Source organism: Dermatophagoides pteronyssinus, unplaced genomic scaffold (genome assembly GCF_027571235.1).
Source record: "Dermatophagoides pteronyssinus isolate colony J.1.1.1.1 unplaced genomic scaffold, Derpt_VIB-CSIC_2022.12 sq0001, whole genome shotgun sequence".
Classification (NCBI taxonomy): domain Eukaryota; kingdom Metazoa; phylum Arthropoda; class Arachnida; order Sarcoptiformes; family Pyroglyphidae; genus Dermatophagoides; species Dermatophagoides pteronyssinus.
Window position 1 is genome coordinate 4,646,883 of NW_027461525.1, and position 17,098 is coordinate 4,663,980.

At 28.1% G+C, this 17,098-nt stretch overlaps 5 protein-coding genes across 6 annotated transcripts; all 5 read left to right on the forward strand.

Moving 5' to 3' along the window:
- The first annotated feature begins 149 nt into the window (after positions 1–149).
- On the forward strand, positions 150–4,921 carry LOC113792856 (mRNA (2'-O-methyladenosine-N(6)-)-methyltransferase-like). The gene is made up of 6 exons (XM_075823931.1): positions 150–382; positions 825–2,952; positions 3,016–3,275; positions 3,331–3,509; positions 3,602–4,010; positions 4,072–4,921. Exons 2-6 carry the CDS (start codon positions 825–827, stop codon positions 4,210–4,212), a joined length of 3,117 nt encoding a protein of 1,038 aa, XP_075680046.1. The 5' UTR covers positions 150–382; the 3' UTR covers positions 4,213–4,921.
- A 627-nt stretch (positions 4,922–5,548) lies between these two features.
- LOC142644840 (uncharacterized) lies at positions 5,549–9,023 on the forward strand. Its single transcript, XM_075819399.1, has 5 exons — positions 5,549–5,644; positions 5,726–6,889; positions 7,410–7,743; positions 7,798–7,952; positions 8,056–9,023. The coding sequence occupies exons 2-5, from the start codon at positions 6,673–6,675 to the stop codon at positions 8,622–8,624; spliced, it is 1,275 nt and encodes a 424-aa protein (XP_075675514.1). The 5' UTR covers positions 5,549–5,644; positions 5,726–6,672; the 3' UTR covers positions 8,625–9,023.
- Positions 9,024–9,619: 596 nt separating this feature from the next.
- On the forward strand, positions 9,620–10,734 carry LOC142646069 (gamma-glutamylcyclotransferase-like). Of its 2 annotated transcripts, none has more exons than XM_075824058.1 (4): positions 9,620–9,780; positions 9,841–9,948; positions 10,056–10,231; positions 10,314–10,734. In XM_075824058.1, the coding sequence occupies exons 2-4, from the start codon at positions 9,933–9,935 to the stop codon at positions 10,650–10,652; spliced, it is 531 nt and encodes a 176-aa protein (XP_075680173.1). In that variant the 5' UTR covers positions 9,620–9,780; positions 9,841–9,932; the 3' UTR covers positions 10,653–10,734. The 2 variants fall into 2 exon arrangements, with proteins under 2 accessions (XP_075680173.1, XP_075680170.1); XM_075824055.1 differs by having other exon boundaries at positions 9,620–9,776.
- Positions 10,734–12,129, forward strand: Tpi (triose phosphate isomerase). The gene is made up of 5 exons (XM_075824036.1): positions 10,734–10,811; positions 11,010–11,151; positions 11,224–11,432; positions 11,500–11,632; positions 11,713–12,129. Exons 1-5 carry the CDS (start codon positions 10,764–10,766, stop codon positions 12,003–12,005), a joined length of 825 nt encoding a protein of 274 aa, XP_075680151.1. The 5' UTR covers positions 10,734–10,763; the 3' UTR covers positions 12,006–12,129.
- A 763-nt stretch (positions 12,130–12,892) lies between these two features.
- Positions 12,893–16,713, forward strand: LOC113792797 (cationic amino acid transporter 2-like). Its single transcript, XM_027342738.2, has 8 exons — positions 12,893–14,361; positions 14,420–14,515; positions 14,586–14,684; positions 14,750–14,803; positions 14,884–15,039; positions 15,103–15,324; positions 15,391–16,098; positions 16,167–16,713. Exons 1-8 carry the CDS (start codon positions 14,244–14,246, stop codon positions 16,556–16,558), a joined length of 1,845 nt encoding a protein of 614 aa, XP_027198539.1. The 5' UTR covers positions 12,893–14,243; the 3' UTR covers positions 16,559–16,713.
- The last annotated feature ends 385 nt before the right edge of the window (positions 16,714–17,098 follow it).

The window sequence follows — 17,098 nt, forward strand, 5'->3', positions numbered from 1 at the left end:
ACAAAAAAAAATTATTAAAGATGTATGCCATAATATCACACACACACATCAAACATAAACATCACTTCGACAACAACAACAACAAATATTAGTGAAATAAACAACAACCGAATAATAAAAAAAATATATCGGGTAATTGTTTGTGTGTGTGTTATACGTTTGTTAAGGAATTATCTAAGTGATTCTTCATATGTTTGTTTGTTTTTTGTTTCTTAATATTTGAATTCAATCAACGAATCATTTGTTTTTTGTTGATATCTTCTCGAAACATCATCTTCGATAGATTTAGATGATCACCATCGTTAAAATGATTGATGTTTGTTTTATTAATTTATTTCATTTCATTTTTTTTCTAAAAAAATTAAATGACTAAAATTCAGAGGTAAGTTTATTTGAATTCAATAAGGATTGATACAAATCGATATCTTCATTCATAAATTCCATATATTCGAATGTCAAAAATTGACAAACAAAAAAATTGTCAATCTAAGATTTAAATTTTTAAAAAAATCTAAATATCAATAATTAAAACTATGATAGATGGCAGCATTCATTTCGTAATCTAAATATTTTAAATACAAATTAAATTTGAAAAAAATGGGAAAAAAAAATTTATGGCGCCAAAATGAAAATGGTTTTTTTTCACTTCTTCTTCTCGCGTGCGAAGGACATTGCATTCATAATAACACACAGTGAAGATACGATAAACACAACAGTGTATGCGCTTCAATATATGCTGTTTTAGGATTTCATAAATTTTTCTTGGAACAATTTATAAATTTTGGATTTTTTTTCTTTATTTTTGATATGATTGATTTATTTAGATGGCTAAAAGGGGTCGAAAATCGGACACAAGTCCAAAACCTAAAAAGACGACGACGACGAATAATAATAAGAAAATCAATACCACCGGATCATCTAAAGGCCGTGGAAGAGGTCGTCCATCAACGACAACTAAATCGACAAAAATAACTGAAAAAACATTGACCAAATCATCGGATGATTTATCAAACGAATTATTATCGCCAATAACAAATACGACCAAAGCCAATAATAATAAATCATCAAATGTCAAAATTAGTAAAACATCCAAAACAGTTTCGGAATCAAAATCTAAGAAAACAGCAATTAACAGTAAACATGAAGATAAACTTGTAAAAAATGAAATTCCTGTTATTACAAACAATAAAAAAACATCGATCATTGATAAATCAAAGCCAAAAAAAGCACAAAAAGTTACGAAACCATCATCGACCACCAACACCACCACCACTAAACGTGGCCGAAAACCAAAATTGAAAGATGTTGAAAAGAATAAAGAATCAATTTCGAAGAAAAAAACAAATCGATCAAAAGCCAAACAAGTAAATTTTGAAGATGATGAAACGGAAGAAGAAGATAATTATGAAAATTATGATCAACCTAATGAAATGTTGAATAACATCATTCAAGTACCTGTAAAAGAAACAAATATTGAAACCACCGGTGATATGTCTTTAGCATATGGATTTGATAAAATTGGTGGTAGTAAAACATTAAATACCCTCGAAGAGAATCCCATTATACTTGCCAAATCATCATCATCTTATGATCATCATCATTCTGTTAATGCTCACCATTTTGATCATTCTAATGAACAAAATTATCTTGGTTCATTGTACAATAATAACAATATGAATCTAATTTCATCTTCATCCACATCAGCCTTTTCATCTGTTTCAACAGCTATGCTGCACAATCAATTTGGTGCAAATCATTTAACAACATCTTTGCCAAGTTACACTATGACTTCATCTAATTTACAACATCATGGCCATGATATGAACAGTGGGCCAACATCTTTAGTTAATATACCTGTTTCTCCGACAACACCAACTGCCCCTGTTCCACCAACATCTCAACATCTTCATCATCATGGTCACCAATCATTACTTTCACCACCACAAAATCAAAACAATGCATCCGCAGCAACCATCGCTAATGATCCGTCTCATGATTTGCCAAATGAATTATTACAACAAGGTTGGCGAAAAATATGGAGTAAACGTGAAGGACGATTTTATTTCTATAATAAAAACACTAATCAATCAATATGGGAAATGCCAAAATTGTCAAATATTTTTGATCCAATGACTGATCCATTGGGAATACAATCAGCCAATAATCCACCAGTTAGTCAATTTCAACCACCAATTCATTCCGATCATATAGCACCACCAATTTATCAAACACTTAACCCAGCATTTACACCATTTGCTCAACACAAAAATGATGTGATGAGCAATGATAAAAAAGTTATGATTGGACCATTTGATTTTGAAATTGAACCCAATTGTTATATTTGGGAGGGATCGTTTTTTTACTATTTTCATCCACATCCGGACATTGAATTAGCCAGATTTAATTGCGTTCACAAATTACGACAACAATATTGGGAATTATGTCGTGCTCGACAAACAATCGATCCTCCAAAAGATTCTTTTACCAAATGGATTATCGAACGTAAAATCATCGATAAAGGATGTGATCCTATATTGCCATCCGAATGTATAAATGAATTATCTAATTGGCTTTATCAAGAAATCATGAACGATATTCCAATTAAATTGATTCGACCAAAATTCAGCGGAGAAGCTCGTAAACAATTGTCAAAATATGCTGAAGCTGCAAAGAAAATAATCGAAGCTCATCCTGTTTCCGGTCAAAGTCGAAAAATTGTCAAATGGAATGTAGAAGATGCATTTGATTGGATAAGAAAAACATTAAATGCAACATTTGAAGATTATATCGAACGATTGGAACACCTGAAAAGACAATGTCAGCCTCATATTATTGATGCGGCAAAATCATCTGTTGAAGCAATTTGTCTAAAAATATATCATGTTTCAGCGGAATATGCTCGACGAATAAGAGAAATGAATCTTGAAATTGCTAAAAAAGAAGATATCAGAGGTAGATTATTGTTATAAAATTGCAATAATAAATTCTAATTCGATTTTTTTTTACTAATTACAGAATATTCCATAAGAATGAATAACAAAAAGATTGCTTGCTATCCAGCCTATCTTATGTATCCTTGTCCAAAACTACCCCCAACATTAATGATCACTGAAAAAGAGACTGTAATTCTTCGTTGTAGTAAGAATGCCGAAATTTTACGATTGAACACCAATTATCTTCAAAAATTAGAAATGTTATATTATTTCAATTGTCGCGATGATCGAAAATTTAACTATTTCTTAACACGTGTTTGGTGTCTTTTGAAAAGATATCAGGTAATGGATCAGTTTTGTTTCAAATTTGATTAATAATAAATTTTTATCGTTATAGAGTTTTTACGATAAGAATGAAGGCCTCTGTTCACAGAACTCTCTTCCATTATCCGTTTTCGGAGCTTTAAACAAACATTTTGGCGTTACATTTGAATGTTTTGCATCACCATTGAATTGTTATTTTCGACAATATTGTTCATTTTTTCCAGACACTGATGGTTATTTTGGTTCCAGAGGGTAAGTTTTTTTTAGATATAATATATTAACTGATTGATTATATTCCTGTTTCCTGTTTGTTTATTGATTCTTTTTTCTTTGTTATAATATAGATCGATACTTAACTTTTATCCAATATCCGGTTCATTCCAAGCAAATCCTCCTGATTCAGAAGATTTGATCAATGCTACTATAACTCATTTTGAAAAATTATTGGAAAATTCTATGGAACCACTATCTTTTATCATATTTATACAAGAAAAACCGGAAATATCAGAGAAATTAATCTCCAGGCTAGAAAGTAATAAATTTAAAAGGATGCATTTGACTTTACAGGCATCTGAACATGAATATAGGCATGGTTTTCAACATGTTTGCAATCCAAACGAAATTCGCGTTAAATCTCTTTATAATACAATTGTTTATTTCCTACAAAACGATGCCGGATTTCTTAAATGGGGCCCAACACCCGAACGTGTCGAAGAACTTGTCGAATCTTTCAAACTCGACCGTGACAAAGAGGTAATAATTTTAAACTAATAATTTCATTTTGATTGATTATTACTATAATTTTCATATACAGTTATCAATCGTATCACCATCATTCACATCGACCAATATTAATCAAAACCAACAACAACAAAATCCACCCCAACCACAGCAACAGCCACCAATGGCGTTGCCGCCAAAATTAGAAACTGAAATTCGTCCAAATGGCATTTGAATTTCATTTGTTTTTCTTTTTCTTTTTTTTGAACATCTCATATGTTGGCACAATTTTAACTGAAATATATTTTATAGATTAGTTTTCATTGTGTAAAATATGCCTTAATATATTTTGTTTCCATCATGCAACCTTCGATTATTTGATTTTAAAATTCATATTTTCATTTTATTTCCACTATATAAATATTATATTATAAAACCATTATTATTCTTTATTTAACCCTTTGTTTTGTTTTTTCATGTTTCTCATTTGTATTTATTATTGCATATTTGAAAAAAAACAAACAAACAAATCTCATTTTCATAATGAAATTTTTGTAAACATTGTTTTTTTTCTCATTGACATGTTTCCCAAAATGTAATTTTATCGTAAATTTTGTATATTATTTATATAATAAAAAAAGGAGAAGAATTTTACATAATTTTGGAAAAATGATCGTTTTTTTTTGAAAAAGGACAAAATAAAAATATCAAATGACGATAATCGATATGAATTATTTACGTCATGGAGACAAAATTTATTTTAAATTTGAATTTTTTTTCTTTTAAAAAGTCATTCATCTAATTTATTTTTGTTTTTTCGTATAAATCATTTTATATTCGATCACAGAAACAAAACAAAAAACAAGTTATTATTATTCATTTATGAAATCAACTTTTATTCATTCATTCATTTGTCAAAATATGCTTATTATTCATTCATTCAATTCATTCATTGATTTTTTTTTCTTTTCAATTCTGGTCAAAATTATTCATGTGTATATGGTGATAAATATAATCATAGTGATTGAAAGGTAGTAGAAGTTTAGTCAATAATCATTTATGTAATAAATTATATAGAACAAAAAAAAAAAAAAAAAGAATATAAAATTAAAATAAAATGGTGTAAAGCCAGAAGTTTATTTTATTATGATTATCATTATCATCACCATCTGAAATCTATAGGAAAAGAAAAGAAAAGAAATGATTCAACTATAAAAGTTGTCGCAAACAAAAAAATTTAACGATTGATTATTACAATTGAATGTTGGTCGGTGGTGTATGGTGTGTCTATATGATCCATACAAATATTCGTTCAAATGAATTCTGGTTGTTTTTTTGCACATGGGTGTAATTTATGATGCGTGCGAGTGTACCAGAACACACACACACCATGAATGTATAGAGAATTTTCAAATCTCGATTCTTCTACATTTTGTTTGTGTTTCCATACTGAACAACAGATCGTAATTTTATATCGCCATCGACCGTATTATAATATACGGTATATGGTCGTCATCGTATTTGCCTACCACAAACACAAACTAAACACAATAACTTATAAACAACCAACCAACCAATCCTCTTATCATCATCATCATTATTTATAAAAAAAGGGCCTAGAATATATACGAATGTCAGTAAAGAAAACAAGAATTAAATGATTGTTTGTATGTTTTATGTGTTTGTTTGTTTCGGGTTTTCTTTTTAATATTATTAATATTTTTCCTTTTTTTATATAATATATCTAGTTACAATCTTTGACTCTTTCCGTTTGAATATGCTTTTTTTTCTTGTGTAAATGTAAGAGATAAACAACAACAACAATGACGATTTAGACGTAATGGACAACAACAACAACAACAATGGCAATAATTAAAAGAATTAAAGACATTGATTCTTGTAACAAATTAAACTGCCATCATCATCATCATCATCACTGAAACGAAAAAAACAACAACATTGACAAATATCTTAATCATCAAAAAAAAAATTGATTTATTTTTCTTCATTTGCTAAAATCGTTTTTTATTCATCCTTAAAAATTGCCTCGCAATTAAAGATTGCAAACAAAACAAAAACAAAAAACGGAAATCAATAATAATCAATGATCGACAATCAAATCAAAAAAAAAAACAAAAACAAAATCAATTTCAAATTCAAGATAATCATTTTTATTCTTTGTAAAAAGAATCTTTGCCTGTTTGTTTTTGTTTTCATCATATTTTCATAATTATTTTGATATCAGTGATAAAAGAACTTCAATAAAAACATGTCGAGCACGAAAAAACAATATCAAATAATATGATTATAATAATAATAATAATTTCATTAATTTTTGATGATTTTCATCTACACCAAAAACAAAAACAAAAAAAAAATAGTGCCCGATGTGTCAAAGCCAATTATATTCTTTTTAATCTTATCGGTTTGTTTAATGAAACCAAAAATAACTATGTTTGTTTGTCTGTCTGTGTCTGTGTGTATTCTATCATCATGGTGTAATGTTATTAAATGTATTTGTAGAATACATGTATGAATATTTGATGATAATGATTATCACCCTGTATATTTACATTATATAAAATTGTCCGAAAAATTCTATTTATGCTGATGTGACATATAAAACACAGAAAATTCAATTTAAGAAAAAAAATATATAAAAGTATTAATGGATATTCAACAACAGAAATAAGAAATGATTTCAAATGAAATGATAATGACTAAACAAATTGGCATTAACGATTATTGTCATCTTTATAATTGTGATTATGAAATGTCACCATCATCATCAACAACAACAACAATAATATCATCAATGAAACGTTCAATAATTATTTTATCGTATAAAATTCAATCATCATTTTTAACAATCATTTCAATATTGGCAATATTTAAGCTAGCACAATCACAAGGTTTGATTTTGGATTTTTTCCTTCTTTTTGGATAATAAATATAATAATACAAAACGAAAAAAAAAATCATTTTCATATAAATAAATAATTCATAATTTTTATTTCTTAGTTTGCCTGTTTTGAATGCATGTATTAAGAATTGCAAAAAAAATTGTTTCTTTTTGTTTTCCATAGAAAACCGATTCAAAAGAAAAAATACGATCCACAAATTCATTTCACAATGATATGAATTAATCATTAAGTGAAAAATACCTACCCTAATTGGAATAGCTGAGAATTTCTTTTTTCACGAATTATTTTCACAGTTTAAATCAATTTATCTTTTGCTTTAGCATCTCTTTTTTTCGAAAAAAAGAAATTAGTACAGGAAATGTTCTGAAAATTAATTTTATTTTGTTACAATGATGCTTGTCACATGTCATTGTTATTGATGATGATGTTTTAGGTTTTTTTTTCTCCTTTTTGATTTATGATTTTTCTCATTATTTGGAATTTTTTTCTTATTTTTTTCCTAATAAAGTTTCAACAGCAACAACAATGACAATGACACCATCATCATCAACAACCAATTTAAGCTATAATTTGGGAGAATTTACAAATTGGTATGATCATTATAATCATCATTCATCAACAAGATTGGTTACAAATCATAATGTATCCAATACACTGCCTTCAAAAAATATAACCGATAATGATGAAGAAATTATCGTATTACCACGACCAGTTAATATGTCAGTGGTATTGATTCAATGGTATCCACCTGAAGTTCGATTACATTGGAGTTATGATCGACGAGCATTGAAAAATTGTCATTTACAATCATTTCAGATTATTTATCATCCATCTAAATCAAGGTAATTTTAAATTTTAATTTTAAATTTTATTTAAAATTTCAAATATTATAAAAGATATCGAGTGATTCAAGAAGTACCACCATTTTTTACCAATCTAACATTGGATCGTTTACAACCGGGTACAGAATATTCATTACGAATAAATGCAGTATCCGAAACAGGCCAAACAAATCAAAGTAGATTAGTACAATTTGTTTCACCCGATAATGGTATGGTGAATTTATCAATTTATCTTACATATTTGTATCATAAATTCACATTTATTTAATGATGTTTTGGATGATTTAATTTTTATATTTTTTGCTCCAATAGAAACACGACGATCACATCGTAAATTTATAAATCGTCCGATACATACATATCCGGATGAAATGACCGATGGTATGATGGTACGTGAAGATGAAGTAGTAATTGTTGTTATTGTTATTGCCGCATGGATTGGTTGTATATTTATATTTTTTAATAAATGGGGCAAAATAAGAATGCTTGAACCATATCAACCACAATATAAAGAATCATTTCCTAATTCAATGCATTCATTACATCCAAAAACATCAAGAATGAATACATGTACATCGGTACCACCAAATATGATTTCATTAGAAAGTCGTGGTAGTTTAATACCTGAACGTGATATAATGTTTCATCATAATCGTATGATTGAAAGTGGTCAATTATATCAATGTGCATCTGGTACTACTTATCATCATCCAGCATATAGGCCAAGATTAAATTCAGTATTTGTTGGTAATCCATATCATCGTAATTCATTATATCCAGAACCAAATATGCCAAGAAAAGTTAAAAGTGCAGAAGATTTAAAATCATTAGTTGTCCAAGTAAACAATAATGTACCGTCCACATCAACATCAGTCCTATAAATTAATTATTTTGATTTTTTTTTCTAACCAAAACAAAAAATTCTGTCAAACTACTGTTATCGTTATTTTGTTATTTTTGATCGATGAGAAGTTCAAAAAAAAAACCTACGAAATAGTTCATTATAAATGTTGTTGTATTATTTATTGAGATTCAAATGTTTTTTTAGCTCGAATTTTTAATTATCTTTTTTTTTCTACTAATATTTCACACACACACACACACACACACACAGAAAGATTAAGCATAATCTGTAGCAATCAATCAAAATCTCATTCATTTATGCAACAATCAAACAATTATCACCATTATTATTATTATTATTATACATTCTATACATTGTTGTTTCATTCATTCATTCATATAGCAGCCATCATATTTTTTTTTTGATAAAAAAGGGTTTAGCTCCTTTTTTAATTACATTATATATACTTTATAAATAAATAAATAAATATTGTTAACTGGACTTTTTTTTTATTGTTTTGATGTTAAATTATTATATTTCTTACTATTTTATTCATTCGAATAATGGTCTTTAAATCGATTTAGCAATATTCGTTAATTTAGTTTTCGCCATTTTTTTCGATCCTAAATGATGATGATGATGATAGGGATAAGAAAAGTTTCTTCTTCTAAATCATTCGACCATGATCATTATCTCTGTTTGTTTGTTTGTTCTTTCAAAATGAAAATGGAATGGCCAATAATAACAACAACAACAAAGAATAATGATCCAAACTAAATTCATGAATTTGTTTGGGTTGTTTATTATTCTATTTTTTTTAATATATAGACTTTAATTTACACTTGAACAAAAAAAAACATCCCATTTGGATAATGTCATTTTCCTTTTTTTTTGCGTAAATGATTGTGATTGGAAGCGATATTTGTTTTACTATTAATTTTATTTTTGCCGAACTTAATCAACAAAAAAAGAAAAAAGATAGCTAAACATTCGAAACGCGCAAACGCCTTAGAATCCGAATGTATAAAGTTATTTAGTCAAGCGTTATGTTGATGATGTCAAAATAGAACATGAGAACTTTTATATCCATAATATTTCAATGATATAATTTTTTTCCCATTTTTTTGTGGATCAAATCTCATGAAATAATAAAGTGGAAAGATAAAACAAGAAAATCGATTGACAGCTGGTTAGTATGTCAAATGTCCTTTTCAATTATATATGTCAAATAATGATATACAATCGTATATTAGAAACGGAACGAACGAATCGAAAACCAAAATCAAGTGTGAGTGGATTAATTGAAATTTGAAGAAAATTTTTTATTATTATTATTAAAAAAAACATGCCAACTGCTGCAAGTAAGTTTTTAATATTAATGAATTATTCATTTATTAAACTGGATTCTTTGGGTTTCTTTCTTTTTTTTTGTTTTTCTCACCCGAAACAAAACAAAACAAAAAAAAAGAACATTTTGTCTATTATTTTTGTTATGGTTCGAATCTACTCATTCAACGAATGAAAATCAACAATAAAAGTGCAATGAAACATGCCAATGGATTATTGAATGAATTTCGATTATCATTTGCAGGTAATTCTCAATTATGGCAAGGTGCAACGGCTAATATTGTACCTGATTCGAATGTATGTGTATAGTTTTTTGTTGTTGTTATTATTTTCAATGATCACAAAAATTAATTAAAATTATGTTAATTTTTTTCCAAAGAGTATCGTTTACGGCGTTGTTTATACACTTGATAAAGATGACATTGATAATCTAGATCGACAAGAATCTGGTTATGAACCAATAGAAGTAAACATAAAATTATATGAAATAAATGATCAACCTATGATAAAATGTCGTACATATGTACAAAAATCTAATTATGCTAATGTCAATGTAAACGAATCTATTCCAAGTCGATTATACAAAGAGATTATCATCAAAGGTGCCAAAGAAAATAATTTACCCGAATATTATATTGAAAATGTTATTAAAACATTTAAAGATAATGGAATTATTGAATGTGGCCCATCTGGATTGAATGAATTTCTCAAGAATTAGAATTGTAATAAATTTTTGTTTTTTGTTTTTTAATTAAATAATTTTGTTGTTGCAAAATAAAAAGGGCGAAATTTTCATTATATTTTTTTTGTGGAATCAAAAAAAAAAAAAATGGCAAATAGCTTGAAAAAAACAAAATTAAATCAATCTGGCCAAAAGGTTTGTATTTTTGAAAACTATGCGGCGCTATAGTTCTTATTCATGAAATACAAAAAAACTTGACAAGACAAACAAACATCGTCTGATATGAGTCAATGCGTTCAATGTCAAACGCCGGTGCTTATCATTCGAATTGATTATTTTTTTTTGTGTGTACTCGCTAATTTTTACCTGATTAAATTTTTTTATTATTATTAGTCAACTAAACAATCCGGTAAAAATCGTTCGAAAATGGGTCGAAAATTTTTTGTCGGTGGTAATTGGAAAATGAATGGATCTCGTGCAACAAACGATGATCTTATCAAAATATTAACAAACACACCGTTAGATCCAAATACTGGTTAGTGTTGATGTAATTATTATTGTTTACTATAACTGTAATTGAATGTTTGTTTGTTTTTTTGTACCTTAGAGGTTGTTGTCGGTGTACCAAGTATCTATTTGGCCGATGTTCGACATAAATTATCCAAAAGTATCGGTGTTGCTGCACAAAATTGTTATAAAGTAGCCAAAGGTGCTTTTACAGGAGAAATAAGTCCAGCTATGATTAAAGATGTTGGAGCAGAATGGGTTATTCTTGGTCACAGTGAACGTCGAAATGTTTTTGGTGAAAATGATCAGGTATTTTCAAATAAAATTTCTGAAAAAAATCCTTATTTAATTTAATGATGATTGTATTTCTAAATAGTTGATTGGTGAAAAAGTTGAACATGCTCTTAATGAAGGATTAAGTGTAATTGCATGTATTGGTGAACTTTTCGAAGAAAGAGAAGCCGGAAAGACAACTGAAGTTGTATTCCGTCAAACGCAAGTTATTTCAAGTAATTAAATCTTTTCTTTTTTCGTCGATAAAACAAATGATTTTAATTAAATTATTATTTGTATTGAAAAATTTAAACAGAACATGTAAAAGATTGGTCAAAAGTTGTTCTTGCATATGAACCAGTTTGGGCTATTGGTACAGGTAAAACAGCCAGTCCACAACAAGCACAAGAAGTTCATCAACAACTTCGACAATGGTTTTCAACAAATATTTCACCACAGATTGCTGAAACTATTCGAATTATTTATGGTGGATCAGTAACAGCTAGTAATGCAAAAGAATTAGCATCACAAGCTGATGTTGATGGTTTTCTTGTTGGTGGTGCATCATTGAAACCGGAATTTGTTCAAATTGTTAATGCTCGTCAATAATGTTTTTTTTTCTATAAAAAAAAGAATCCTGCTAATATGATTTACTTTTTTTTCCAAAATAATCCAAAAAATCAATGAAAATGATTTTCAAATAAAAATTCTTTTAGTGTTTAGTGTGTGAAAATATGAAAAATTCGAAAATTTGTCCGCTGAAACAAAAACGTTTTGCCAACCAAAAATAAAAATCCCTATCCAATAACGGGTGTGAATTTCCTAATTACAAATATTTTATTTTATTTTTATATAGAACATCGTGGTTGTATATCGGTCGCACATAAATGAATGAAATTCGTATATTTTTGACAACGATGATGATATACGCTTGCTCAATTTTTTTTTTGGATTGTCCCAATTAAATTGAATGAATGATTTCCTTTTCTAACCAGAATTGCATCAGCCAGTTATTATTGTTATTTTTTTTTTGAATATAACTACAAGAAGCGCGCAAGACAGAAAAAAATGATTTCAACATGAATGAAAATAAACGTGTCTGTGTCGTGTATGTATGTCTGGCGTTTTTTTCATGAATTCGTTTCGGGTTGTTGTGTTGGAAATATGTTGCGAAATTGATGATGATGGTTATATATACGAAAAATAAAAGGAATAAATATGGGCAAATAAAGCGAAATAGAATGAATGAATGAATGAATGAGCACATGGTGGTAAATTTTTTTTACATCATACACGCACAAATAATAATCTTCTTTGAAGATCCGATCGCTTATAAAAACCGACAAACATAAAAAATAAATTGAAGATCTAGATCTTTTTTATTTTCATTGAAAGTAGTCCAAATGATATTAAATTGATAATGATCATCATAAAAAATTAATATCAAAAAAGCTATAAAATTTTAATAAATAAATTTTTTTCTTTTTCTTCTCTTTTATCTCATCAAAAGAATTTTTCATCTTAGCTTCCAATCATTATTTTATTTTATTTTTTTCCATAATACATTTCGCCATCATCATAATTATCAATTATCACATAGCTCAAATATAAAGAGAGAAAGAGAAATTGCGAGAAAGAAAGAAGCATTTTTTTCAATTGAAATTTGAATTTAATTTGTCTCAAGGTCCATTTCATTTCGTTTCGTTTCTTGATGGGCCATCTGTGATGTTGTTTCTCTCTCCAATTTTCATTTTCAGTGTTTGTGCATTTCATTATAATCCATTGGCCACTTTATATCATCAGCATCGACAATAATGAATAGTTTCTCGCCAAAGTGAACATTTTTTTTTGTTTTGTTCTCTTGTTGAATGTTCTTTCAATTAAAAAAAAAACATTTTCTTCAAATCATCATCAAGATCATTATCATGACCATTTTGTATGCTATGTATTTGTTATTTTGTTTGAATGAAATTGGGCTGCCACAACCATTAACACCACCTGTTCATCATCAACGAATTGCCTGAAGAACAATAACATTTACACGCGCCAAACATATATTTTCAATTTTTCATTCATTCATTCATTTATTTTATGCATAAAACTATAACGTTGATTTTGTTGTTGAATTTGTTACATTTGAGAAAAAAAACGAAACAAATTTCTACCTGTTGTTCATTCGATATAGATTTTATGATACAAAATTCTTTTTTTTTCATAATTTCAAACATAAAATTTATTCATTTAGTTTTTTGGTTTGTCATGGTAATGAGTTTGTTGGTAACAACAACATAGTTTTGTGTGTGTGTCAAATGTCTTATTCGAATTTTCGAAAATTATTTTCGAAAATTTGTTGATATTTTGTTTGTTTGTTTTTGTTTTGTTTATTGTTTTGGTTGTTTTGATTTTTATTATCCAAAAACAAGATTCTGATCTCGAACATCATTACCATCGGTTATCATCATCAATCATCATTATTAAACATTCGAATCTATGACAACGTGTTGTATGTCGTTGGTGTTCATTTAGACATTTTATTATTTTGTTTTTCGAACAAAAATCGAATCAAATTTCCCAAAAGAAAAAATTTTAATCATTCAAACATCAAATGTTATTGGACATCAATAATCATCTCTATTGATATTTTGTTGTATACAAGAAGAACAAGATTTGTTTAATAAATTTTTGTGCCTTCATAGTTTTTATCTGTTGTTGTTACTATTTGTTTTTTCTTCTTGTTTGATCAATTGATCATTTCCTGTCCTCGTTTTTCAAACAAAAACAAAACAAAAAATATTTGGCGCGCTCATTTTGTATCTTCGTTTATATATATGTGTACAGTGTGACAAGATGATTTTCTTAAGAAATTTTTTCAAAGCGTTACTTAGACGCAAACGTATCGATTCATCACATATAAGTGATACAAGATTAAATCGTTGTTTATCCACATTGGATCTTTCCGCATTAGGTATGATTTGATAATGTTTTGATATGTTATGTTTTTATTTCTATTTTGTTTTTCAAAGGAATCGGTAGCACACTTGGTCTTGGAATTTATGTATTGGCCGGTGATGTTGCTAGCCGAACATCTGGTCCAGCTGTTACGGTTTCCTTTTTTATTGGTAAATATAACCTTTGTTATTCATTAAATCATAAATTATATGATGGCTAATAACAATAATTTATTTTTAGCTGCAATTGCTTCAGTTTTTGCTGGTCTTTGTTATGCTGAATTCGGTGCTAGAGTTCCAAAAGCCGGTTCTGCATACGTTTATTCGTATGTTACTGTCGGTATGTTATTCTCAATTTGATTTTTTCTCATTTTAAATTGATTTTTTTTGTCATCTTTTCTCAAGGCGAATTTATGGCATTTGTTATTGGCTGGAATTTGGTTCTTGAATATGTAATTGGTAATTATTATTTCTTATGTGATTGAAAATAAATTAAATTTTGTCTTATTTTTTTTTCTCATTGGATACGAAATAAATAGGAACGGCTTCTGTTGCTCGAGGTTACAGTAATTATATTGATTCATTGGTTAATGGAACCGTGCAGACAAATCTCCGTTATTATATGCCGATCGATGTTCCAGGACTTTCAGCATATCCGGATTTTTTGGCCTTTTTGATAACATTTTTATTGACAAGTAATTATTTTTATTTTTTTGTTGATTGTATTCATTATTATAACATTTTTTTTATCATGACAGTTATGCTTGTTGTTGGAGTGAAAGAATCTACTCGTTTTAATTCTATTTTCACTGGTATCAATCTATTGGTTGTCATTTTTGTTGTCATTGCTGGTTCTTTTCATATCGATTTTCATAACTGGAATCTATCAAAAGATGAAATTCCACAGAATGCTGGTAAAGGTGGATTTATGCCCTATGGATTTTCTGGAATGATGTCCGGTGCTGCCACCTGTTTTTATGGTATGATTTTAGTGATATATGATAAGAATTGGTTTAAGTTTGATTATATTTTATTTTAATGGACAGCATTTATTGGATTTGACGTAATTGCCACAACTGGAGAAGAAGCTAAAAATCCTCAACGTTCCATTCCTATAAGCATTGTTTTGTCATTGTTATTCGTTTTTTTTGCTTATTTTGGCATCTCGGCTGTACAAACTTTGATGTTACCTTATTATCTTCAAACCGAAGAAATAACCAAAGGCGCACCATTACCATATGTTTTCGAATATGTAGGCTGGCCAGTGGCTAAATGGATCATTTCGATTGGAGCATTGACAGGTCTATCGACAAGTCTTCTTGGTGCAATGTTTCCATTGCCAAGAGTTCTTTATTCGATGGCCAGTGATGGTGTCATATTTCGATCATTTGCCGATATTAATCCACGAACACAAACACCTATTTTAGCTACATTAATTTCAGGAATATTTGCTGGAGCTATGGCTGCTTTATTCGATGTTAAAGAACTTGCTGATATGATGTCTATTGGTACATTGTTAGCATATACATTGGTTTCAATATCTGTATTAATCTTAAGATTTAGTCATGAAAATGATATCGGTGATGATATTAATAGAAATATAACAGTCGAAATGAAACCATTACGAACAAAATCCAATTTGAATGATAAATTTAATAATCGAAGTATGATTGCTAAACTATACAATACAGATCGAATGGAAGAACCTACACTCCAAACATCAAAAGTATCAACCAATTTAGTAATGTTCATTAGTAAGTATTGTACATTTAAAAAATAATATTCATCATAATTAATTTTATATTTAAAACCCACTTCATAGCATGTATATTAATCATATTCGATGCATTGTTGGTATTTCTTGAAGATCGTCTTGTCGAATTGGAAATAGCCTCTTTCGTAATCATATTGATCGTATTCATTGTACTTGTATTATCAATCATTTCATTAGCCATGCAACCAAGATCAACAAAAAAACTTTCATTTCAAGTTCCATGGGTACCATTAATACCGATATTAAGTATGTTTGTTAATTTTTATCTTATGTTTAAATTATCAACAACAACATGGATACGATTTGGCGTTTGGATGGTTATGGGATTATCAATATATTTTTTCTATGGTATATGGAATAGTAATGAAAGATCATCAACATCATCATCATCATCATCATCATCAAAACGTTATGAATCACGACCAGATTCATCGAATTAAATTCAATTTTACAATTTAGTCATCCACCGAAATGATTTTAACAAAAATTAATTATCCAAATGAAAATCAATTCTATGAAAATGTTCTTTATAATAATTGTTAACCCTCTTCAAAAAAAACCAAGAAATTTTATAACAAGTTTTTATCATTTTCCAAAGAATTTATAAAACAAAAATTTTTTTTCATATAAAAAAAAATTTCAAAAAATTTTGAATTTCATTTAAAAAACATCAGAGGTCATCAGTAGTATCGTTCCGTGAATATTTTTTTTCAAATAAGGTAAAAAAACGGGAAAACTATTGAAACCAAAAGGATTTCAGCAAAAAAAAAAAAAAACATTTTGCGCTGGCGCTTTTCTATTCAACAACCTCAATCCTATAGTTTTTTGATTGATAAAATATACAAAAAAAACGACGACGATGAAAAACAACGGTGTGTTCCAAATTCAAATTGATTGGCACCCACATACGAAACAACAACAACATAAAAACACATTTATGCATGACAGCAAGGGCGAGTAAAATAAATAAATATCAAAAA